The 25,675-nt window shown below is 38.5% G+C and overlaps 2 protein-coding genes across 2 annotated transcripts; one reads left to right on the forward strand and one right to left on the reverse strand.

Annotated features, from left to right (window-relative positions):
• Positions 1-167: 167 nt before the first annotated feature.
• LOC117293031 (mismatch repair endonuclease PMS2-like) lies at positions 168-15,907 on the reverse strand. The gene is made up of 24 exons (XM_033775237.1): positions 15,809-15,907; positions 14,640-14,795; positions 12,850-12,936; positions 11,926-12,028; positions 11,456-11,558; positions 10,918-10,998; positions 10,379-10,467; positions 10,096-10,174; positions 9,521-9,618; positions 8,714-8,813; positions 8,178-8,262; positions 7,670-7,749; positions 6,893-7,104; positions 6,698-6,765; positions 5,733-6,373; positions 5,191-5,287; positions 4,818-4,917; positions 4,296-4,389; positions 3,405-3,478; positions 3,035-3,135; positions 2,382-2,488; positions 1,530-1,634; positions 1,017-1,052; positions 168-844 (listed from the first exon to the last, which is right to left on the reverse strand). The coding sequence occupies exons 2-24, from the start codon at positions 14,773-14,775 to the stop codon at positions 782-784; spliced, it is 2,739 nt and encodes a 912-aa protein (XP_033631128.1). The 5' UTR covers positions 14,776-14,795; positions 15,809-15,907; the 3' UTR covers positions 168-781.
• A 252-nt stretch (positions 15,908-16,159) lies between these two features.
• LOC117292992 (tether containing UBX domain for GLUT4-like) lies at positions 16,160-25,361 on the forward strand. Its single transcript, XM_033775187.1, has 11 exons — positions 16,160-16,240; positions 16,921-16,976; positions 17,976-18,188; positions 19,082-19,169; positions 19,846-19,919; positions 20,480-20,939; positions 21,607-21,735; positions 22,314-22,528; positions 23,179-23,639; positions 24,175-24,306; positions 24,706-25,361. Exons 1-11 carry the CDS (start codon positions 16,160-16,162, stop codon positions 24,717-24,719), a joined length of 1,923 nt encoding a protein of 640 aa, XP_033631078.1. The 3' UTR covers positions 24,720-25,361.
• Positions 25,362-25,675: the final 314 nt, after the last annotated feature.

The raw sequence follows: 25,675 nt of genomic DNA on the forward strand, positions 1-25,675 counted from the left end.
AAACGGCTCCTTTTCGAGAGTAATTTTCCTCGAATTTGATTATGAGACCTCATATTTAGAACTTGAGGTCTCGAAATCAACCATTGAAATGCACACAACTTCGTGTGGCAAGGATGTTTTTCTCTTCTTGCAAGTTCAAATTTTCACAGGTTTGTTATTTTATGCATATGTTGAGATACACCAACTGTGAAGGATAGTCTTTGACAATTACCAATAGTGTCCACTGCCTTTTAAAGAAGTAACGTCCTTGTTATCTCACCAGCTCACCCAGTTTCATCATGGATACGGCCTGAGTATCATATCATTGGAGAGTGCATGTGTGTGTTGTACATACATGTAACTGGGTGAGAGTTTGTAATTCCAAAGTTCTATGTTTTGTCAAAGGCCTGCTATGAATGAGTGCGTGTTAAAAAATATATCCAATTAAGGCCTTATTATGTCTTGAATACATTATTTGGTATAAAATCAGTCACTTTGCTGTCCGTTTGGAGAGATTCTGTTGAAATCTAAATGGTTTTATATTGTCTAGTCGGGCATACAAAATAAAAAATTTAACATGTAAAAAACAACATCAATGCATGTCAACTTTTTCACTGTTTTCTTAAAGACAATTGTTCTCTTTCCTCAAGTATTATGATACGCAAATAATGACAAAAATCTGCAATTTATAAGCAACCTTATTCTGAGATTAGATTTGGATCCTATCCCGCACTGTGTTTGTATTGGAGCAAGTGATGAAATGCTAACTCCATTCGATTGAGTGGTATTCAGTTCTTAATCATCAGTCTGGTAGCATATCTAAGTTGAACAAATGCCTCATTGTGGGTCGACCATGTGGACAGTTCTAAAAAAAAAAGAAAAAAAAAAAGATAAACAAGATAAATACATGTAATTATTGGTACAGCTACTACTTAACATGCCACACAATTGGTTTTGTGCATATATTTGTCAAATTTATGAAAGATGGGACGTCAGTTAGGCTAATGGATTTGAAGTGGACATCAAAAGTTACTCACCCAGGGCTGGTCAATTTCAGTCATGTGACACACCAACTGAAACAAAACAAACATCATTGGGTATGAAAAAAAAAAATTCTTTCCCATCCTAATGTCTTGCACAAACACCACAACACAGCCAATCTGTGAAAGAAAATTGCTGTAAACTGAGTGATGTTTTATTGTAAACAAAAATACTTTACAATGTGTTAGGGATGTTAAGCAAAGATGCTTTTGGAAGAGTTCATCACTGCAATATTCTCTACTGAAACACAAGCTTGAAAACAACCTTTCAAATCGAATAGTGGCGTCCTGCTGTTGTTAATCTATTTTTCCCTTTCTACCATTTGAAGTGAGATTTTCACATATTAGTTTTATTGTATACATTTAAATGTGTATGGGATTAAAACAATTGAACGGTTCCAAAAACCATACGCTCCTTTTGCGCCTTGAGCACCTTAATTTGGTGGATTTTGACGCCCTGCAAATATTCCATATTATTTGCCTTTAAACCCCCTTGCCTGTTAACCTCACCTTCTTCATCTCTCTCTGATTGAGCGCTGTACCAATCATGATGGATTTCCGACATGACCGTGATGCAAACATCTGACGTACTCTGCTGGGCCTGCACATGACTCCCTGATTGTACAAAATAAATAAAATACCTCCACTGTTTGACCTTGTTGTGCTTGATGAGCTAGTTCTCGAGCCTTCTCAAGGACAACACATTTCTATAGCAATGGGGGAGGTCTGTTTGTTTTGTGCCATCCAGTGTTGCGTTTCAGAGCACATAATCTTCTCATGTTGTCATTTTGGAAGGGTAAAAGGAGTTGCTATGAGTTGCTCAATAAACACGAGTGCATGGACTGTCAATAACATTGACAAAATCAGCATTATCTTCATTTTTTGTTGGCGACACTTTTTTTTCTGTAGGATTAAGAATATACTCTCATTGGATGGGCTAAATGGCATAGAAAGATTCATGTAGACTATGCCCTCGCATTGTGTATCGCATAATATGGCATCATCGCCTCTTGGTGATCAAGCCAGCACAGTGTGCCTGTGCCCCACACTTTAATTCACAAAGAAGCTTGTTTACATTCTGTTGTTCATTGTCGGCCAAACCAGGGGAACCAGGGGAGCGTTTCAAAAGAATATACACAGTTTTTAATTGGTCAGCTGAATATTGACGAAGCAGCCTACAGCCTAAGTGGCCATCTTTGCTGGGGTCCGTACTCACACAGTCTTACTGACAGCTCTTCTCAATCCATCTTAAAACGGACCAGACTATATTTTTCCTTCCAGCCTCGGTTTGGTTTACATTGGGATAAACAGCTGAAAAGCAAAATGGCTGCACCACGATAAAGGCCAATTAATTGAACTTACCGGTGCATCGCTCAACATGAAGATGACTTCATCAATATCCTCCTTTCCAAACGTCCAGTTCTTGCTCATTGGTAAGGATGTCAGTTTGACCCTCTGAGTTGGCGTTGCTAGGGGGACAAAATGCCATCCAAATAAAATGAAAAGTCATATTGAGAACAATACACGGATAGGGCACATATCCAAGTAGCTAGATCAAGGTCCTGCACATCCCATACAGAGAGCATAAGACAAAACACTTTTCCTGGCAGCAAATCAACAGCTTCATTTAGGCAGGCAGTTGGGAGCAACTCCTTGCAATAGTGAAATGTCACAAGCTCGCCTGGTACGACCACGGTCTCATCCTCCAAGGAACAGGCCAAAATATTGCTGCCCTTGTATGTAGAACACAGGGCAGAGGGCACAGAGAACTGTGACGATCCCTGACAGAAGATGAATCCATCATGGAACCCCCAACGACCAGAATGACAGTTGGGGGTATGATGAATGACTGAATTAATGACTGACAACTGTCCGGTATACTTAGAATATTCCTCAAACTTTCTGAACTCCCTGGGAGCAATCCCAACCCCCAAGCTAAAAAATGTGGTGTCAACCAGGTCACTCTGTCCAAACCCTTATCAAGTTTCAATTCATATTGATATGCTTTTATTTACCTTCTTCGTCGATGGCAAAATCAAATCCATTCTTCTTGAAGATGTCCAGGTTATCTATCAGTATGGACTCATTGACTGCTGTCAGCTCCAATGGCATGGCCCTAACAAACAAAATATCAATTTTTTATAGTTTGACACTCAAAACACTAAATAAAATCACAACTTTAAAAAGAAGAGCATGTCATTCCGGGGAGAAATTGGCTTAGCAAGATTACAAATATGAAAGGATGTTGCCGTAAAAACATGTATTTGAGTTGCAGTGGTTCTGAGAAAAACCAGTGTAATACAACGCAATGTTTTTATCAGCTGACTGTCTTCATAAGAACAATTTTAAAAAATCAAGAGTCCATCAAAAACTCAGTTCACTTACTGTATTAGCCTCTGACCCTGTAGAATGGTGTGCCTTTGCAGCATCTCAAAGTTGTACTTCTCATCAGTGGCATGCTAGAGAGGGTCCAAAAGGGGTGACAATAATGAAAGGTTCTTTCTGATAATAATAAAAAGATTTGATGTCATGCTGATCACATACTCATATACTGTACCATGTAGAAATGTCTTGAACTTCCCTCTTGGAATGAACGGAACAATTTTCCACTAGTAAGGGGCACTTCTATGCGGAAAATGTCAATTTGTATTAGAACTTTGCAAAGAACATAACTTTAGTGTACAACCACCATAAGCTGCTCATACGATTATTATTTGGTTTTAGCCATACACTGTTTGTGTAAAACACTGTATACTCAGTACTTTCCATGTCCTGACTGAAATAAGAATTGTTGTCTAGTTATTGAATCACAATAGACCGATCCACTAAGCCCCGCCCCATTGCGTATTGACCAATCACAATGCAACGTCGGTCCGACAAATAAGGTCCGACATGCGTGCACGTATCTTGGCGTGCGCAGCAGAGTTGTGCAGAAAGGCATTGGAGAGCCCCACGTGTTCTTGTTACACGTGCGTAGTGGGCGGAGCCTACTGGATCGGTCTATTTATTGGTCTGTGCAATTCATTATCATAGACATTAAACCAAAGCTTGTATGAGAGAGATTAGCTTTTGCCAGCTTGCAATTTGGCATTTTATATCCCCTTGTGGGAGTTTGCCGAGTTCCCTTTACGGGAAAATCATCTCAACAAATAAACAGAACAAAACAATATATATTACAAAAAATGCTTCCAGAGGTTCCAGATTACACCATGACAATTCATGTCCTTGATCGTTGTCAACAATTCCAATGTATGAATGCTTTAAAGGTTTACGTACCTGGTCGATGATGAACAAGTCTCTCTTGTGCTTGGCAATAATGAACCCTAGATTAAACTGGCCTAAAATCTCCATGCACGGAAACATGTCTTTACTGGTAAAGAACAAAACAAATTCAGTGTAAATTTAATTGTTTTTATATATCTAAGATATTTGTGTACATGTATATATATCTGCTTCTGAAAAGGCAGAGATGGTGTGAGTAGTCCAATTCATGTATTCGAATCCCGGTCAAGACACGTCTTTCGTTGAGCAAGATGCTTTACTCTAGTTGCTTCTCTTCACCCAGAGGTATATATAGGTAGTACCTGCGAGTGTAGAGGTTGATAGTGTGAAGGGTTGTGTACAAAAGCCTTTGGAGCGCCATAGCCCTAGATAGCTAAAAAAGATTCAAGGAATGTTATTGGCCCCAATGACCAGGGCACTATTGTAAAGCACATTGATACAGTCTCTGTAAAATGCGCTATATCAGAACTAATTATTATTATTATTATTAACAAATTGAAAATATTGGTCCTGTACCTGACGTTTTTAGTGAGTTCATCTTCTGCTGTGCTGTTATCCAATGGAGTAATGGCAGCCTTAAATGTACGACTGAAGGATCTTGAGCTACATGAGGCATCTAAACAGAGTTTAAAGGGAAGATATAGACTTGATAATTACTCTGTAAATGAATGGCAATAAAAACCTTTGGTTAGATAGTATAGAGCTTTTTGAGAAATACGTGTATTTCACTTCAAATTAATGTGATTATGTTAATAAATATCAGTTTGTATGTCCCCGAAATTTGAATCTGAGACTGCTTTTTAGGGTCCACAGAGGTTATAGGCACGGAAAGAAACGACTAGGTCAACATGATGTCATGAAACTATTTATACCATATATGTTTGGTTACCTGTTTGTTGTTTTAGTTGTTCTGTTAGCCTGTCCAATGAAAATGGCACCTTTACTTCTTTCCGTCTTGACGATGTTTTTTTAAATTTAGAGTCATCCTGAAGAATAAGACGAAGCTTAGTTGACAATAACAGTGCAGTTATATTTGAATTAAGGAATTGCATGGTGAGGTTTCAATGTATATTTGGTCTGCAGTAACTCCATGTGTATTTGCCAGGTAGATGTGTTCTTTTGAGAACTCGCTTGCTTTATATTACGGAGGAGTAGAATTTCTGGAATTCAGGAGATTTCCTATTTCTAAAAAGAACTGTCCAGAACTGTCCTGGTTATTAACTACTACCTGGGCTAAAGGTAAGAAATCGACCGGGACTTCTTCTTTTACTTAGTGGATCGAGGGGACTTCTCGTTATTAACTTCATTACTGTGGATTGAGTTCATAATTGTCTCAATGTTTGATAAGTTGTTGAATTAAAAACTATTCAAAATATACCCAGTCAGTTTCTTGATAGTTTTACTAAATCTTACAAGAAAATGTTTTCATACCATTAAAAGCGAGCCTGCTTTTGAATTTGTTGTGCTGCATGATGTTATTTCTTCTGCAACTTCCCTACAAACCGTTGATATTTCTTCATCATCTTTGGGTGCCTTATCAACTGCTTTGTTTGCCACAGAACTGCAGTCTGCAACCGGAGTTTCCAATTCTTTTCTTTCATTGGTGGACGAGTCCGTCACTAACACTCTGCAATGGGGTGCCGCTTTAGCCTCGTCTGATTGGTGGAGGACATTCAAATGACTGCAAATGTCCACTTCCGATTGGCCACTCTCTTGAGGCAAAGTTACATGTAGGTTGCTCTTATCTCCTTCTGAGTGTGTCGAGGTGCAGTTCTGCAAACCCAAAGTCCGTTTCTCATCATCAGACGAGTCAGTGATGGAACTTGACGGCAAATCTCTCTCAAGGTTACTCGTTCCCAGGAAAAGATTACTCCCTTTGTGATCCTCTTGACTGACATCTCTGGCTTCATCATCAGGAGCAACTTTTGAGAGCTCAATCTCCTCACTGAGTAAAGAACGCTTGCTGGGACTTGAACATGTTTGACTTGGAGATTGTGAGTTATTCTGTGTGGAGTTTTGATGGACTGGTTTTGATTTTGCACGTTTTAAAAGGAAGGCGTCAAGTTTGGGCTCTGCAGACCAAACAGAATAGAGGAGAATATCGTTTCAGTTGGAAAACTTTACATTAAAAAACACAGCCTGCATAACAACATGGTAATACAATCTTTGAGAGGGCGAGGCCAATTTTCATTTTGCACAAGGTACTTCTGGAAAATCAGCTAAGACCATGAGCCTCTTTGTCCTGGCTGGTAATATTGCTACAATTACCTAACATGTGCACCCAATCCCAATGGTGCCTAATTACAACCTTTTGCACCCAAACCTCTCATGCAAAAATACATTGTTTTTGCAAATTCAAGATTATTCAAACAATTTTTAATATAAAGAAAACTTACGTTTGGATACTCTCTCCTGTGTTTCTCGGGTATTGATTTCACTGCTCCCTCCTGCATGCGAGAAGGATCTAGAAATTGGTAGGAAAACAGGTTTCATCAGTGACTAGCGCAACGACCAAAATCTGTGAAACTACATGTACATGTACTGTATGTGAATTGCATGCATCAGTCAGTTTCATTAGGTATTACACATACCGCTTTAACCCAGCCAAAGTAACTTTAAGTCCCTTGTAGTCTGGTCTATTGCCCTCAGTGGCTGATCCAGTGCATGGTGGAGGTCTGGCAGCAATCAGACTTGTCAGTCCTCCGGTCTCCGTTTTCCCCGTACCAGCCCCAGACGATGACCTCATCTGCGAGTTCACATCATAGACGGAGGATCGCGGTTCGTACATCTGTTGCAATGACGTCTGAAAAGGGACATTGGTGGAAAGGTATAGGTTTGGTATTAACTAAAATCATTGGCATTAAAAACTATTAGTTAGAAGTCAACATCACCATTCGATAGTATGAGGCACTGTTAGAAACATTTCGAAGTAATGTGGTTTTGCAAAAATAGATCAGTTTTAAGCGACAAAATGTGAATCTAAGATTGTGTATTAATTTGTACTCCCTTCCTGCATGGATTTATTCACTCCAGATTTTCGGCAAAAACACGACCACCTTTTGAAATGAAGTTTCCACAGATTAGTTTTATGGCACACATTTCTATTTGTATAGGATTAAAACATTCGAATTGGTTCCAAAAACTGAAGGTATACTTTGCCTTTTGTGGCTTTGATCGACATACATACAAATGAAATGACAGGACTTCACCACTGTGTGCATACATGTGTAGCACATTGGGAGATTTGGGGGAATTTAGGAGTATAATGCCCCTACAGGAGAGTTTTCATTGTCAATCACATTACATGTGTATGTGGATAAGTTAACAAATAAAACAATAAATATTAGGGCAGCAAATATAATATCTACCTTCAACATGGCCAACAAGCTCTTTTCTTCCAGAACGAAAATCTTCCTCTTGTCCGGTGTGACATTTACATCCACAGAATCTGACGAAAGACGTTCACAAAATTGTGGCAATAATTGCTTGAGAAATGTCAGTTTTATGTAAATCTGTGATCATCACAAAGTAAAATATAAAAATATTTATAATAATAATAATAATAATAATAATAATAATAATAATAATAATAATAATAATAATAATAATAATAATAATAATAATAATAATAATAATAATAATAATAACACACTTGTAAAGCGCCTAATGCGAAAAGCCTCTAAGCGCATACAAAGAACAATAAAGTAAACATATATAACCAGACAAAAAACAATCAAATAAAAAGAGATACATTAAAAAATGGTTATTAACAAAAATAGAAAATGTGAAAAATGACCAGGCAAATTGCAATCTATTTAAAGGGGGCCAAAAAGGACCCAAATCACACTTGTTTAATGTTCTTATCATTCCACATACCTTTAGCAAGGGAGATGTCCAGAGCCACAAATGGGTATTGGTGCCTGTTGTACATATGGTACACCTCATTCACAAGCTTGGACACCTTACAAAGAAATCATTAACAAGTTTGTTAAAAACTGTGGGTTGTGTTCTCATTCAGACTTTGAAAAAAGACTCTGCTAGGGTTGAATCGTCAGGTCATTAACTGTTTTTTGCATTTTTACCATCCCATGTAATGTAGGTTCTTTTGGTTGGCAAGCAGTTTGCAACAGCCAATTCTATTTTCTCAAAAATTGCTAGCTACACTATACAAATACAGAAACTGCCATAAATATTCGAAGCACATATTGATAAATGAACACATATAAACTATGAAGCTTTCTTTGTAAAACAAGGATTCAAATAAAGCTGACTTGGTTATCATCGCACATAACACCAAACTAAATCTGCTGCCAACCATGCCAGAAACACGAGGCAAAACCTTTTTAGATGAAAGTGTTGCAGGCTCAGAAATAAATATTGTTATTATATGGTGACTGAGGTGAATTAATTACCTTAGGAAAATCACATGGTCTCTTGTTGATGTAGTAATACTGTCGGTCAGCGCTGCTTCGGCCTCTACCATGGTCACTCTTGGATACATAACCTGTGATTCTAGACAATTTATGTAGGCAAGGGAATGTTAACTTGGTTAAAAGGATATGGATCTTTTTGTTAACCACTCTTAAACTAAATGGCAATATAAACCTTTGATAGAAGCCTAAAGCAGCTTTCGATAGTATAAAGCATTTTGAAAAAACATTTTACTTCAAAGTAATAGGGTAGCTAATAAAGCAGCTTTCGATAGTATAAAGCATTTTAAAAAAACATTTTACCTCAAAGTCAGGAGACTGACTAGAGCAAGCTAGTTGAAACGTTGAGACCAATTCAGAACTGATTCCGCGGCAGTACAGTTAATTACGATCCTATAAGCTAAAGTAGTAGTCCAGTCTAATTTCTATACCATCCGTCCTGGTAATAGTTAAAAAGCAGGACAGTTCTTTTCAGTACTGAGAAGTCTCCCGAACCTCCAATTATCTACTCCGTGGCAGTAGAATAAAGCAAGACAGTTCCCTAAGAACAACTCTACCTGGCAAGTAGATACACACATGGTGTTACTGCAAACCAAATATACATTGTATCAATATCACCTTCAACTAGAGTTTTCTAGGGTATGTGCACTTTAAAAGAAATTTTTTATCATTATTTCCATGGAAAGTTTTACAGTTTTGTTATATGTTTTCTCAGAACTGGTTAGTTATAAACTTGCTCTGATAAAACCCCAATGCTTTACTTCAAACTTCAATTCGTATTATATTTACTTGAAAAGTTGTTCTTGTACTTGGCGTTCAGTCAGTCCATACTCCTCGCATTGTTCAAAGCCTGGGGTGACTTGCACAAAATCCATCACATTCTGAAGCTGTTAAGGAAGAGGAGAAAAAGGTTCAAACTACATTGAGTGAGTTCGCCTGCACACCAACTCAAGGTCGACTATTTTGACTTGAACCAAGGCTGGTCAACCATTGGTTGACTAATCTTATGAACTGAAGGTCGACTATTTTGACTCAAAACCAGGCTGGTCGACCATTGCTTGACCACTGTGGTCGACTGTTTGGAACTGGGCTGAAGCTTAAGTTTAATTTATGCAAAAAAAGTTAACGTCCCGATGTTTCGACCCTATCAGAGTATTCTCAAAGAAATTTTGTACATAGTACCAAAACAACAAAACCACAAGGGAAACTGGCAGGGTTAAGTTTGAATAATTTTCGATTTTGAACAAAGACAAATCACAAGAGTGGGATTTGAACCTGCGACTTCCGGATTAGTGTGTCGGCACTTTACGAACTGTGCCAGCAAATGTAAAAAAATAGTAAATGTTCTGTTATTCTTCTTTTACCTGCTTTGACCCAAAAACGTTGGCAATGTTCTCCTTGAGTAGAGTATTTCCACTGGTTGACATGACAGGGGAACGTTTCCTTTAAATAAAAACATTTACAACTAACAATCAAGACATTTAAAAAAAGAAAACCACAAAAACTTTTGCAAATCAGTCCTTCTCCACAAAACCAGGATGGCGAACTCAAACATAATATTTCCTGAGGTATATATGGCTATTCAAGTTGCAGTTTGTCAAAACAAGAGAGAATGTCCAGTTGCATAATAAAGATCTAAAGACTTACCCCTGGCCTATCTGATTGGTGCATGTTAGCTTCACCCCTGAACTGATGATCCCATAAGCTTGAAGCAACTGTGCCATCTTAGTGAACTCCTTCAGGAAAGAAGAAACAGGACAACTGTTAGCAAACAAGTCTTAGGCTGTATCCAAATTGGCAACTCACAGCAACAACTACGACAGTTGCTAAGGCAGCTCTATACTTCAATGCAGCCGTTGCGATAGCCCAAGCTGTAGCCGCAAATTCAAACACGGCCTTGCGCTTAACTTTAGACTTCCATTACAGTTCTTCAGAGAGCAGTTGTTGAGAGTGAGTTTAATAAACTGTACATAGCTGCAATCTTTTCTTGCTTTGCATTTATTGCTTCCCATAGTTTACTGACCGTGGTTGGCAAAAACTTGTACTGTGATGTTGCAACAGAAAGGTCTACATATTCTCCCACATTTCTACATTTGTGAGAGTAATTGCTGTGGGTACCGTGAGTTAACTTGAGGCCTGATTACCTGCAGGTTAACATTAACAAAACACACTACATGTACATGTACCTTCTTGAGATTCCTTAGGAACTCCTTGTGCCGGACTGGTAGTGTTGAGAAGAGATTTTGAAGGGTGACTGTTGTGCCATGCTGGATAAAGATAAAAATAAGAACACCAACTCAAGTGTGAGCCTTTAAGTAGTGAGAACCAAATAAATCAAGGTCTAATATTTTCTTATATAAGAACATAGAACATTCGCATAGAAACTAACAAATCGCATCCCCTTAAGGTTACCCCTGGATGCCGCTTCCCAGGTTGTACTATAATCTAATTGGTTGTATGGCTTCTGGACTGGCACCCCGAACAAAGATATTGACACAATAGGGAAACCGCCAGCAAAGGGCTTGATAGCTCAGACGGTTGAGCGCTGGCATTTTAATCCAGAGGTCATTGGTTCAAATGCCACTCTCTTCAAGTTGATTTTTTTTTTTCAACCCCAAATCAAATAAGAAAATTTCCTGATACATGTAATTAACCTTAGTAGGGAATGATTCTTTGGAATGCATTACTCATAAATGACTCACATACAAACTGGAATTTAATTACCTGTCTTGGGCAGGGTGTCTGCTTGACCAGTCTGCCGTCATGATCATACTCCAACCTGGTACCCACAGCAGCTGACTCATGGCAGGTAACCACTATCATGTTACTGTAGTAGGAAGCAATCAAACAACACACGCTACATGTACATTTATCATGGTTTCACTATCAGTCTGCTCATGCGTTGTCCATAATGCATAGCGAAGTCCTTATAATAAAAGAACACACCGAGCAATGCACATATTCTTCAGGGATAATACAGTATGCAAAACCGATACATAAATTATCTGCGGTGCTTGACATGTACTTTAATTTTTTACACGTACGCTCTATGCACAATGCAACGAACACATGGGTTTCCGGCTGTACGCATCCACTTGCATATTTCTAGCCAATGAAAGCTTTGGGTTTGAAGTGCAGTTCCTGTCTTTATCATTGTGTATAAAGACAAGGGACCAGTCTATCATTGTACATACCTGAGAGCACAAAGAGAGCTGAGGGCTTCCCCTCTAAACCCAAAGGTATCAACACTGCTTAGGTCAGAAAAGTCTCTCAGCTTAGAGGTGTGATGTTTCAATGCTAATAAAACAGAACAAAACAAAAACATTATAACAGGAACACATAGTGTAAGGCAGAGGGGTCAGGGGTGTCTCGTGCTATTTTGACACCCAATTTCAGATTTGGCCACCCTGTCTTATCTCTCATTTATAGTTTAATGTATTATAAGTGACAATTTGGTAAGCAGAGAATGGTGATCACATAGAGAATGGTGATCACATACATGTAAGCACATAACTTCGCCCCTCTTCGATCATGACAACACTGCCCCTTTAAGACTGTGTGCAATAGATCCTCAAGATGACAGCCATTCTGTCTCAATCCCTACAACCTGCAGTGCTGCAGCTAAATCCAATTTAGTCCACTAAGGGCGAGCAGCTCAACAAAATCATTGATGTTTAGATATAGAGCTAGCATTGCTGCAATCTGGGGGAAATCTGTGCTGGGCAGCAAAGTGTCCTTTGCTCAGAGTGACGGGCAAATTTGTTAGTTCTGGGCAGAATCAACATATGTGTTTACATTAAACCAACTGCTTGTTTCAATCAATGCTTTCACCTATTTGAATTTAATTTAGATGATGACAATCTTGTGCTTTGACGAGTTGATTGATTGCCTTCTTCAAACTTCATCCACATAATGTCAGTGTTCTGCTAGGGTTTTGTTGTTTGCTAAACACACAAACTTTACAGTTATGGTGATATATGGGGTCTATTCTTAGTAAAGCATCACTTCTCTGTATTATTAATGTTAGTCTGTGATGTGCCAGTTTGAAAAAAACCAATTGAAAAGCAAGAAAGCCAATGTCTTGTTTATTAAAAAATACAATCTAATCAGTATCTTACTAAGTCCCTGGAAGTTGTTGTTCTCAACTCCTGAACCATTGTCTATAACCTCCAATACTTCTGAGCCATAATCTTTCAGACGGATATCTGCCAAAAAAAATTAAAAATATTATTGGTTTCATAACTTCCATAACTTATATTTCTGTATAAATGTATTATACTAAGCGCCCTATGAGTACCTTGTTGGTATGTGCGCTATACATGTATTTACTTTGATATTGTTTATTATTATTATCCAAAATAAGTAAAACTTAACCCCGTCATAGACAAGGCCACTTTCAATTTTAATCAACTTCTTATTACCAAGAATCAGCAACCTAAATATCATCTGTCAATCAAAACCTTTATGAACTCAATCTACGATAATAAATGAGCACTGAGCAACGCAGACCTGCCAGAATCGAATTTTGATCCAGGTGCTGAAATTACAAGAAAATTTTAAAACAAGCTTAGAATTTCACAAACAGCACATCTATGTATATAGAGCACACTGCATATCATTCATGATGGCTGATGACAGTTCTTTCAAAACAGATGAACTTCTTTACGCTCTGATATCTTCTATTGGAATTTGTGGAGTAGTGGGCAACATTTTGGTATGTGTGACTGTAAGTAACATGTTCACGAAGACACTGCACAACCTGACCAACCACATGATACTGAACCTAGCTGTTGCAGATGCACTGGTGTGTGTAGCTGGCTCCTTAACTCCGCTTGTACCCCATTGTCAGCGCGGTACAAGTATCACTTTGAACACGGAAGAACTTAAGACATGTGGCCACTACAACGGAATCAAATGGGTTCATTATTACCTCATGAACTGCTTCTGTGCTCAGTCTGTATTCAGCCTGACACTGGCAACCTTTGAGCGGTTTATCGGAATCACCCAACCTCTGCAGTATCTTAGCTTCTTCACACAGAGAAAGATTACGCTGTTGTTACTGGCCACATGGGTGATCCCATTCATTTTGGAGATGCCCCGTGTCCTTTATCACACCACCACTTACCCAAATATACAGAAAACAGAACCAATCGTATTTGGCATCATATCAGCTACAACATTCCTCCTTCCGGTCACCGCCATGATTCGGATGTACACCAAAATCCTGACTAACCTCAAACGAGGAGCCAGAAACCTAGAGGTGCAAGGAATCCGTGGACCGCCGCAGCAGCTGCACAGAGCTCACAAAAAAGTAACTAGTGCTCTGGCTGTCATCACTGTTGCTTTTTTCATCCTCAAGTTGCCTGGTAAGCTATGGATCACCGTGGTGGAATCCATACCTTATCCTGTGCCATTTGCTGGTCTCGTGGGGAAAGTTTTCATGATGTTGACGCTGATGAATTCCGCTATAAACCCTGTCTTGTACGGCTTTAAGTACCAACAGCTTCGGGTAGCTTTCAAGTCGATGCTGTGCAGATGGTGTAATCACTTGAGAAAGCCAAATCGAGTTGATCCTAGTGTAATAACTCTTCAATCTCTGGCTACTAAGGTAATTACTCTTCAATCTTTTGACACTGATCTTGAAACAATCTGACCAGCTCTTCAAATCTTGCATTTATGGAGGGAGGGAAATCAAGTCGAACTGGATGTAGTCGTGCAGCAAGGTTGTGGGTCGAATCTCCCCGGCTAATCGCTGATTTCACAATGAATAGAATAACTATTGTCATCTAGCACCTGAATGTTTGTGTGAGAAAGATTGGCTGTTGCCAGATTTGGCGCTTATCCCCTTGTGGGAGTTTCCTAAGTTCCCTTGAAAAAAAGAAACAAAGAAACAAAAACCATTTCCTACCTATATTTGTGGCTCCAGCATCCAGTGAGTTCTCCACCAGTTCCTTGATGGCTGTGGCTAGATTAAGGACCACCTGACCTGAGCATATCCTATGAACAGACTGTCTGTCAATGGCTTTAACACTGCCAGCCATCATCTTGAAACTACGTCTGAAATCTGGGTATAAACAAAGAAGAAAACAATATGAAAACCTATGACTTTGAGTAATATATTTGGTTTGCGGCAACAATATGTCACAATGTGTATTATACAAACTTGCTTGGAAGATTGAAACTTGTCTGGCTCACTCATAATCATATTCTACTAGCTAGTACTACTACTAGTAGTACTAGTAGTTCTAGCACAGAGCAGATTTTTTGAGAGACTTCTAAGTTCTGAAAGACGGGATTGCGGGATTTATATATCATGTTCTTGACTTAACTGTTTTCATTGAATGTCTGATTCATCGTGAGACTATTGGCAGTGCTTAATAATCCATTTATGCAAATTTAAAGGAACACGTTGCCTTGGATCGGTCGAGTTGGTCTTTGAAAAGCGTTTGTAACCGCTTGTTATAAAATGCATAGAAAGTTGTTGTAAATACTATATAATAACCACCACGTTTAACTCAACTCAACTAGCGGGACATGCTTGTTAAAAACATTGTGTGAGTGTGACCCTGTTTTGACCATCCAAATCCAAGGCCTAAGCTGCAGTGCAAATTGCTATGATTGATTGCAATTATCATTTTAACCTATCTAAGTAAGGAAGATGATGCACCTAACTGCACCCGACACAGTATCCATGTTGTCTCAAGCCAACCAATGCGCACACTACAGAGTGTACGTATAGAATACATCTTCAATTATTTGAAGGCTGCACTTTATCATGGGGAAAACGAAGACGATGATGATGGACTGATTTAGTTAGTGTTTAGTTAGGTACGTTAATATTACTGTGTTAGTATTTAGTGTAGTAATACTGTAGTAAACACTAACAGTGACAGTCACTGACAAGTCCGCTAGTACGTAGTGCTAGTAGTAGTAATCGAGCCTACAACATGTACATGACATCTAAAAAACTTTATATTGACAAACATTGTTACAAACAATTTAACAAAAAAATCATATCAATCATTATCAATCGAAACAAAAATTATGTTTTGTTTATCACTTAAGCAAGCCACTTACCGTTCTCAAGCTTTCGATCAATTCTTTTTTAGTTGTTAAACACAAAACACTGTAAACAGAAACACAGTACACTTTTTAGCAGCACCGCTGCGCATGCACTGTGTGTGTGATCTAGCAGCAGTCGACAAAATGTTTTTGCCTTTTCCCGGGAGTCCTCGTTCTACATATGTAATACTAATTACTTTAATTAGAAATAATAAACATTTTAATTTACGTATAATGGATGTGTTTTAATTTTTTATTTATGAAATATTTAGAATTCAAAAATATGTTTTGAATGATATTGAATAAACATTTTAAATTATATTAATAGTATATTAAAAGTGTTGACAGTGCCGGATCAAATTAAAGATGGCAGCCACCGTGAACGTTTTATTGCCAACCGGCCGTCGACAAAATGTGAAAGTAACTCCAAATACACGAATTCTAGTGGTAAGAAAACACACTGTACTTGCTAAACTACTCAAGTTATGTTCCCTGTTTTATTTTGATGATTATATATTTTTCTTTAGGTACAACTTACAAGAAAGTTCAAAGAAACTTGCAAACATTTATTGCCCATTCATCGTTCGTTGATTTTCGTAGACTGACTTTGTCACTGTCACTGTCAGTGACAAGTGGAGACAAAAATATGTCACCTACTTCTTGTAACCTAAAGCGGGGGAGTCCGGGTGCGCTTATGACCGTACCTTTATATAAACAATTCTTTACAATTACTTGGATGATGGCATGCATGCTGTCGCATGCACATAATTCTGTATGATAAGCAGAGCCATTGGGATTGATTTTTGAATGAATGAGAATGGGCGAAGTTTTATTTGATTTTTGTTGAGAAAACAAATAGGGCCTGTCACATAATTTAATCTTGTAGGCCTAATTTATCAACTTGAACTGTCCTAATTTAATTTACTTACGCCTTCACGTTGTGATTTTTGCAAATAGAATTGTATGCGATTGCAAATGTAAATAAAGCTCAATAAATAAACGTTGCAACTCTGCTGGGTGCAGAGTTTGCGAGGTGCCGAAGTGTCCGGTATTCATCTAAATTACTAATGTTTTGAAAAGTTTTCGCAATTTTTTACATAATTTCTTTTCCCATTTTTTTTAAAAAGGTAATTGAAAATGTCTGCAGCAAGATAGGTGTCAATCCCGATGAGTACAATTTGAAGTAAGTACAATGGTAGAGTTGGAATTTCACTGGAATATGTTTTCAACTAAATACTGGAACAAAAAATATTTCACAAATTGGTTTAAATTGTCTTCAAAAAAACTTTTATGGTGAGGTTTATTGAAGCTGTGGAAGTGCCATCCAATATTTTTTAGTCCCTGAGATAATTTTCTGCAGGATGATGACTTCTTGAAAGTAGAATGTTGACGACATCTTGAAAGTTGGATGTTGTCTTCCCAAGATAGTTTATTTTGGGTTCTTGACACATTCTAGATGTTACAGATCATCCCATGATGAATTATCTCGGGAGCCAGCATTCTTCATTCTAGATCTTGACATCAAGAGATTGTTTATCTGGGATGTCAACATTTTACTTTTCTGAAGTCACCATGAATGAAATACATCAAACACATTAATGTAACAGTTTTTAATGAAAAGTTTTAAATTGTGTATGTTATTCTCCTTACAAATAGGTGGTGTTTATTTGTTTTACATTTATTCATCTTTTTTTTCTCATAATGTATTGTAGCTTTAACGTTTCTGTTTTTTGTTTTCCCCTTCATAAGGCCTATTGCCTTGTTTTGTATTTGCTGTACTTTTTACTGTTTTGGTCAAATAAATAATAATAAAAAGTGTAAAACAAGGCTTAATTAAGGCTTTTTAACCATTCAGCAAATATCTATGCAGTTATATGTAGTGTCCGATCTGGCATACTTTGATTTCATTACCTGTGAATGGGGTGGGGGAGGGGGTAACTGAGTTTCATTCACAGGAGGAGGTGGCAAGGTGCCCCTGGTTTCAATCGGTTTGGGTCAACAGCCCAAATCAGTTGAGTGAGCCTTCACCTTGAAGTGGCCCTCTGTTCTTGTGAGTTGAGCGATACCTCAAAGAAAAATCATGAAAATGAAATACTGAGTTTTTCAGGGCTCAATATTGGCAATAAAATCACACAAGTAGGATTGCGGAATTATGGTTTAACATGGTTTTACTTTTCTATAGGCATCATCATGGCATACTGGACCCACAACTTTCTGTTCGCTATGCCAACCTACCCAACAACTGTAAGCTAGAGCTGGTCAAGGCGGACAGACCAAGAACTGAATCCACCGTGGTCATCGCTCTGCAGACCGAGTCTGGACAGAGGCTACAGAATGAGTTTGTTCCCTCAGTCTCGCTCTGGGATGTACTGCTGCACATTGAATCCAAGGACAGGTACCAGACTTAAAGATTTGGGTCCTAAACCTGTTAGTACTCACTAGTCTGTTTAGGCTTAATAGATGTTATCGTCAGCTCAGGACTGTCAAGTAGTTTGTATGGATTTCATCAAAATTGCTTTTACATTTTTTGGGCTTCTGGTAAATGCAAATTAGTGAGAGAGGTCTTTGGCTCTTTAGCTGGTCACCAAAACATGGAAGGAGAAATAGGGGAATTCAAAAGCACTGCTATACAAATGTAGTTGCCAGGGGCATCCTGGTGCTTGAAGATGATATCCCAAACTAATGAGGGATAGATATAGTGGGCAAATCTCAAAATGATTTTGACCTTGGTCGGCAAGAGAGAGACAGAGAGAGAGGGGTCTTCAAAGTAATGGCTGGCAAAAAGAAACATTTGGTTTTCTTGGAAAAACATGTAATTATGGATTTGATTAATTGTTTCAAACTTCATATTTGTTTTAAACCTTTTGATTGTTTTGTTTATTGAATTTCAATACTGACCTTATAGCACTTAAAGATAGGCTCATAAAAGTAAAAAAGGGGAAAAGTTTTTAAGCAAGTAAAAAGGGAAACGTTTTAGGCATCTTTCCTTGAGGGAGGACTCACATTTGAGGCACGTTCTTGGCACAAAAGAACATTTCTATGAGCAATAGAGCATTTCACTTGACTGCATCATTGTGCAGAGGTATGGGAGCAATCCTACACAAGTTTGAATATTCCAATAGAGTATTCAGAGGGTCCCGTGATGGAACAGTCTATGTTTTCTCGCTGGAATGCTCACTCGATCTAATTTGAACGTTCCTACCAGTCCTACCATTCAGACCTGTACTTGCATTGATTATATAAGCACACATGTACATTATATTTTGTGTTTCTTATCTTGTTGTACAGTGCTTATGCTGGCAAGTTGGCTTCTTCCTCCCAGTCAGATGATGCAGGGAAGATCATACATCCAGTTTGTGTTTATATGAGACAAGAGGTATTGTTCCAAGCCTTGTCCTTCCCAAAGTTTTTTAATAGGCAGGGTGTACTTTTGGTATTGCCAAAGACCAATTGTGTACCTTCACTTGGTGTATCCTAACGTGCATAAATTAACAAACCTGTGAAAATTGGGGATCACAAAATAAGGGAAAAAAAGGAGAGCTTGGATTCATTTTTCTTTTCCATTTTTCTTTTCCACACTTCTTTCCCTTCTCCGCTCCCCATTTCCCATCCTTTCACATTGTTGCACCTTACCTGTAGGTCAGTTCTCGAACAACATCTTAAAATTTAGTACATCTGCATTGTGAGAAGTCTAATGAATTGTAGTCTTATAAATCTCATGAATGATTTGAGGTTGAATAAAGAAAAATTTACCAGATCAGGATTTAAACCAAGACCTCTGCCGACGCTCTACCAACTGAGCTCCATAGCTGTATGTTGGCGGTCTCTCTATTTTGTCAATGTCTTTGTTCTGGGGTGCTAGTCAGAAGTCGTACCACCGTTAACTGCTGTGTAGCCAGGGATCACACTCAAGTTTATGATACAACCTGGGAATATAGGATAGATGTCTTGCCACAGTTAAAATTAAAACCCAATAATGAAAGTGTGAATCTTGTAAGAAGAACCTTTTGACATTGATTTAACTAACATCTTGTAATTTTTACATCTCTCAGGTCGTTGGTGAGGCCTGGCTCAGAGCCACAACTCTTAGATCCCTGGGACTGACTGGAGGCAAAGCAGCTATAAGGTAAGATTGCCATCTGGTTTGTTTCTTGGTATTGTTTACTTGTGATGAAATTTGAATAGACCGAGGACACTGGACATCTTTAGGCCTTGTTAAACTGTTGCTTAGGCTTATTAAGCCTCTGTCAGTCATGTCAGTTATTGAGAAAATGTGCACTATACTATACAGGGCTTCAGTCAGATGGACAATGATTAAGCTTTGGTTTTTGATCCATTCCAGAAAAAAACAAGGTTTCAAAGAGCCTTTAGGATATTTACCAAGCAAGAAGCTTTTGTCCTGGAATGGGCCCAATTTTATAAAGCTGCTTAAGCACAAACATGACTTAACTTGATTAAGGCAACCAGCCTTACCTGTACCTTGTCCCATGTACATTTTGCGACTGGTATCCTGCACATTTCTGTTAAGAAGAAATTGTTAAGCATTATTTTCTGTTTAAATCCCTTTTTAAGTTTGACCCTGATGTCTTGACATAAAAATCACTGAAGTGATCAACTGAATGTTTATTGTGAAATATGATATTTCTGATACTTAAGTTCTCATACTGATCAATCTTAATTTCTCAGGGTAATACATAGAGCGATGGAGCTCCCAGCCCCACCTGTCACACCATCAACAAAACCAATATCCCCACCAGCTAAAGTTGAGACACAAACGGAACCACTAGCTCAAGTATCTCATGAACAGCCCATATCTAAAAAGAGGGGTGTTGATGGAAGTAAACCAGCAGAGGATCAAAGGCCACAAAATGTTTCAGCCTCCTCTGAAACATCAATAAAAAACAGTGATTCAAGTCAAGGTGTGGGTGGTGAGTCAAACAAGCAGGCAGAACAATCTGCAACTTCTGATGAGCCCATGGAGGTCAAGGAATCCACAAGCACAAATCAGAGTTTCCCTGAGAAGCCTGGCAAGAGTTTGGATGACGGCACGGGGGCTCGGCAAAAGCAAAACCAAACAGCCACTCAAATGGAAGTTGCAAAGTTACAAGATACCAGAGATATTGTGCTGAGTCCAGAATTGGAACAGGTGAGGATTCAGGAATAGGTCAAATTCAAATTTAGAAGTAGGGTCAAACTTTGGTAATTACTTCGAAAACAGATTGTGCAATTTCTATCTGAAAGCTTGATCGATGGTAAGCACCCTGTGAAACTATTTCGTCTGAAATGCCCCTGTTAATTAGAAATCTACAAAAACAGTGAAGCAGAGAAATAATTTATATTAGGAATTAATCATTTCTCAGATTTCAGAGATGCAGTGAGTACATGTTGTCACATGGAATAACGCATTTATTGTGACAGTTTTTTGCTGTTTTCTCAGCAAGTAGACACAGTTGTCAGCTGAAACTTTCACAACTGACTTTAGTTGTATCTGTCTTTGTGTTTTTTCGCCTATAAATAAGCATTATGTTACAAATCCAAATGTTGTCCTTGTTTTTTATTGATATCAAGAAGATCAATGAGGGGTAAAAGTGTGGAAGTTTCTTCAGGAGCTGGCCATTATGCAAAAAAAAATAAAAAATAAATACAGAGTAAACCAAAAACGTACAAACATACTAAAAGGTGTAGTACATTGGTTACAAGGGGTATAGAACACTGATTGTTTATACAGGTATAGTTCATTGCTACCCTAAAATAAACAGATTTTGTAGAAAAGAATTATCAACCAGAATTTTGTTGTTTTTCTCCAATTGTAGCGAGCTAATCAAATGGGTGCAGCCATAGCTGATGCCATTTTACAGCACCGTACGGAGCAACAACTAAGCCAGCTCAAACAAGCATGGTCAACTCAACCACAAAGACAACCGGTCTTTACAGATTTCAAGGTAAAACAAAACACCTACATTTGTTGGTCAAGATTTTACACTGGAAAATGAGGTTAAAGTGGCATGGCCCCATTTTTGCAAAATTTGTGTACTATTAATAATTTTTATAAGCACTTTTTTAACCTTGGTTAAAGACTCTGCTAGGGTCGAAATGTCAGGCCTTAAAATATTTGAAAACTTTTTTGAGCGAGAATTTTTCTCTGAACAAATCTTGATAGATGATGCTTTTCAAAACCTAAAACCTGCAAAAACTTGACATGTGCCATAGTTACATAATATGTAACTTGCAAAATTGTTTCCAAGTACATGGCAGAATGAAGCGTTTTAATGTGGGATCCCGAAAATTATGTTTTTAGTTTTTAATTGACAACCACCCATCGTTGGCGGTGTATTTGTGCAATACCTTCAATGAAAGCTTGTACCTTTCCCTAAATGTTCAGATCAAATTAGCCAAAAGTACCGGCTCTTTTCAGAGCCAACAATTCAAAAAAAGAGATAAAATACATGTACGTGGTTGTACAATGTACTTGCAAGTTTATTATTTTTAGGTTACGTCTTATCCTTATTTTATCATGCAGTTTCCAGAACTACCTGCTGGTCCCAGCCATCAGTCAGAAAGCCGTCAGCTCAGGGCTGGTAAACAACAGGAGCCGTGTGAGAGGCAGCCATTGGTCTTTAATCAGGACCAGAGCAGTGATGAACTGTCCTCAGCCACTCAGGATGTACCTGATGAATTCTTCAACGTCACCCTGGATGATGTCAGGAAGATGATGGCTGATCAGCAGTTACAAACGTGAGTTGTTTTATCAAAGTTTGTTGTTAATTGTGTGGGTCAACATGGTCACTCACTGCTTTGAGGTGTGTTCATTTCAATATCCTCCAAGATCCTCTACTCTATGGTAACTCAACACCTAAATGTTTGGGGTGTGATAAAATTAGTATACAAAGGGCTAGATAGCTCAGTTGGTAGAGTGTCGGCATGTTCACTGAAGGTCATTGGTTTCGAGTCCCACTATAGTAGTTTTTGTAGATTTTACAAAGAACAAATGAAAACACCTCAAAGCATTTGTTCGTGTTTTTATGAATTGAGCACCGTCTTAAAAGAACAATGACTAAATTCATCTGTACAAACACCCCAGACAGCTTCGCTCCTCAAATAACATGCTCTGCAACTTTTCACGTTTCTGGCAATCCTGGGGTGATTGTTGTATTTAACATGCAGGGGCATATCTTTGGAACAGCCTACCACTTCAACTGATACATGCTGATACTTGTTGTCTATTTTAAACGCATTTCAGGAAATCATAGCTTTCAAACCTTTGGCTGTCCTAGTGTGTAGCAGAATTCTTGTTTTTTTGTGCCAGGAGTGTCATCCTTGACAGACATGGCGCACTAGAAATGTTCAATGATGTTATTACTATGTAATCTCCTGTGAATCCACAGAAGGGCAAACGAAGGGGAGCAGCTTCTAGAAACGCGTGCCATGAGGGAAGCCAAATCTCTCAAGAAGGCGCAGCAGTACACCAAGGTGGCTGTTCGTATCCACTTCCCCGACCGGCACGTTCTCCAGGGGTTCTTCCGCCCCCTAGAAACCATCTCGGCCTTGAGGGAGTTTGTCCGGTCCAACCTCCAGGACCCCAAGGTTGGATTCTACCTCTACACAACCCCGCCCAGGTGTGTATTAAAGGATGACAAGCAGTCGCTGTTTGATGCAAAGCTCTTTCCCGCTGCGGTTGTCCATTTTGGATCGGAGACATCTTGTAAGCAGTATCTGCTCTCGGAGTTGATCAAAGAGCCGGCGTCTTTCTCCAAAGCTGAGGAGGAAGCCTCTACTGTCATTCGTACAAATGTCATTCAAAGCAGTTCTGGATCTTTTAACCGCAAAAGTGCTGCTACTGTTTCAGGTACACGTATGACTTACCATATTTCAAAATATTCCTTGCTTGCGAAATAATAAAAGAAAGAAAGAAATTTGGTAAATCTTAAGTTACATGCATGTTCGATTTTGTTTTGAACATGTTTTGTAAACGTGACTCAAAAAATCAATAACTTTTGTGCATTTAATAAATTGTAAGTACTATACATGTATGTTGGCCTTTGTCGCCCTTCATCTAGAGACTTCAAGATTTTACCTTGGAAGTGCCCTCAGCAAAAAAGAAACATTTCCTGTTCTCTTGAAGATAAATTTCAAGGCCCGATTAGGTCTCAAAAAACTGTAAAAAAAAAAATTCATAAAAGTATGATTTTAGCAAGCAATTTTTGTTTTCAGGTTCACGCATGCCATGGATGTATTGACAACATTTTCTTTGTGCAGTCCTACGCTTGCATGATCAGAAAAATAACTGTAATAAATAATGATATTTATTATTAACACCAACAGTACAGCCATTTTGTAGCTCTGTCATTTGTAAACTCCCTTTGTATCTTTCTACCGCTTAGGTGCTTCAACGTCGCAATCTTCGTCCTTAAATGTACCCCCTAAAGACCCACCTCAGGGGTCTGGTAAGAGGCAGGCCAGTGGGGAGACTGCTCAGAAATCAGAGCAGAAGATACCTAAATGGTTCAAGATTGGTGAGTACACTCTTACTTTAGCACTCATGTTTGTTGACCCCTTAAATCAAAGACTTCTGAGACTTCTGAGCCCAATTTTGGGCTCTGCTTACCGCTGAATTCTGCGCTAGCTGTGTAAACGAGGAGTGCTACCTGTAAGTATCGTGGAGTGCACACAGGCACAAGCAAAAACTCCCTGCTAACCTGTGAAATATGCTTACTGTAAGCGCAGAATTCCCTGTTTCAGTAAACGCAGATTCTTTGCTAACAGTAAAGCAGAGCCATGAAATTGGGCCCTGAACTTGTTTGTTCAAACTTAAGAAGAAACATTGTTTCTTTTTGTTTCACTTTTTTAACATTTACCAGATAGTACATTTGTAGGCACTAAGACGTTGTTTTACCTGTTATTTTCTATCTCAGGTGGTAAAAGGTGATCATAATTCTGCACAACATCGTCTCGAAACGAACTACTGGAGTTTTAAAATCTATTGTCTAAATCCTGCACAAAATGTTCAAAACATTAAATGTTCTCCCTTATAAAGGGCAACACAGAATAGTCAATGTTTAGAAACTTCAAAATTATGGGTGGCTGGAAATCGAAATTCAGTTTTAATTAAAAACAAAACATACCTGTAATACATATTATGTTGACAAACAAAATGCCTAAAGCGACCGCAAATGGCGGAAGGGTTGACCTACTTTCATTTGATAAATAGGTCAAAATAAAGGTAATGTCCGGATATGATTTTCCAATGATTAATGATGTTAACATACATGAAATAGCCCAATTTCTAAACAAAAAAGTGAAAAGTTCTGTTCATGTTATTTCTGTCGAAATTTTTACTGACAAAGTTTGATCCAGAAATAACCAATACCAGCAATGTCTGGGGGCGTGTTGTGTTAACTTCACATAAATGAATGGTCTTAAAATAAAGGGCTAATCTGGGCCCTTTTTTTATAAAATTGTCATGCCAAAGACTAAATACAGGTCTGATACTTCATGGAGGCAACGAAGGCAATTGCCCTCGTGCCCCCTGGGCATTGCCATGGTACCCTTGAAATGCTCTGCAGTAGAAATTCTGGAACCCAATTTCTTAGAGCTGCTTAAATAAGGCGAGTAAACAGTTTTGCATATATGCTTAGGCACTGTCCAAATGTTAAAGTCCTATACCAAAAGGAAGTACATACATTGTAGGTCAACCCTTGCAGCCGTTTGTGGCTACTAGCTGCTATAATGCTTTTTTGTACAAGCCGCTTGTAGCTGCTATGGTCTTTAAAGGGTACAGGATTGAGCATACTACATGTACTAAGCTGGGAGGTAGTGCTTTCTGCTCTACTAGCCAGGCATCTGATGGATAGCATCTGAAAGGGGGTAACCCTTTTTCAGTCC

This window comes from Asterias rubens, chromosome 7 (assembly GCF_902459465.1).
Source record: "Asterias rubens chromosome 7, eAstRub1.3, whole genome shotgun sequence".
In the NCBI taxonomy this organism is placed as follows: Eukaryota; Metazoa; Echinodermata; class Asteroidea; order Forcipulatida; family Asteriidae; genus Asterias; species Asterias rubens.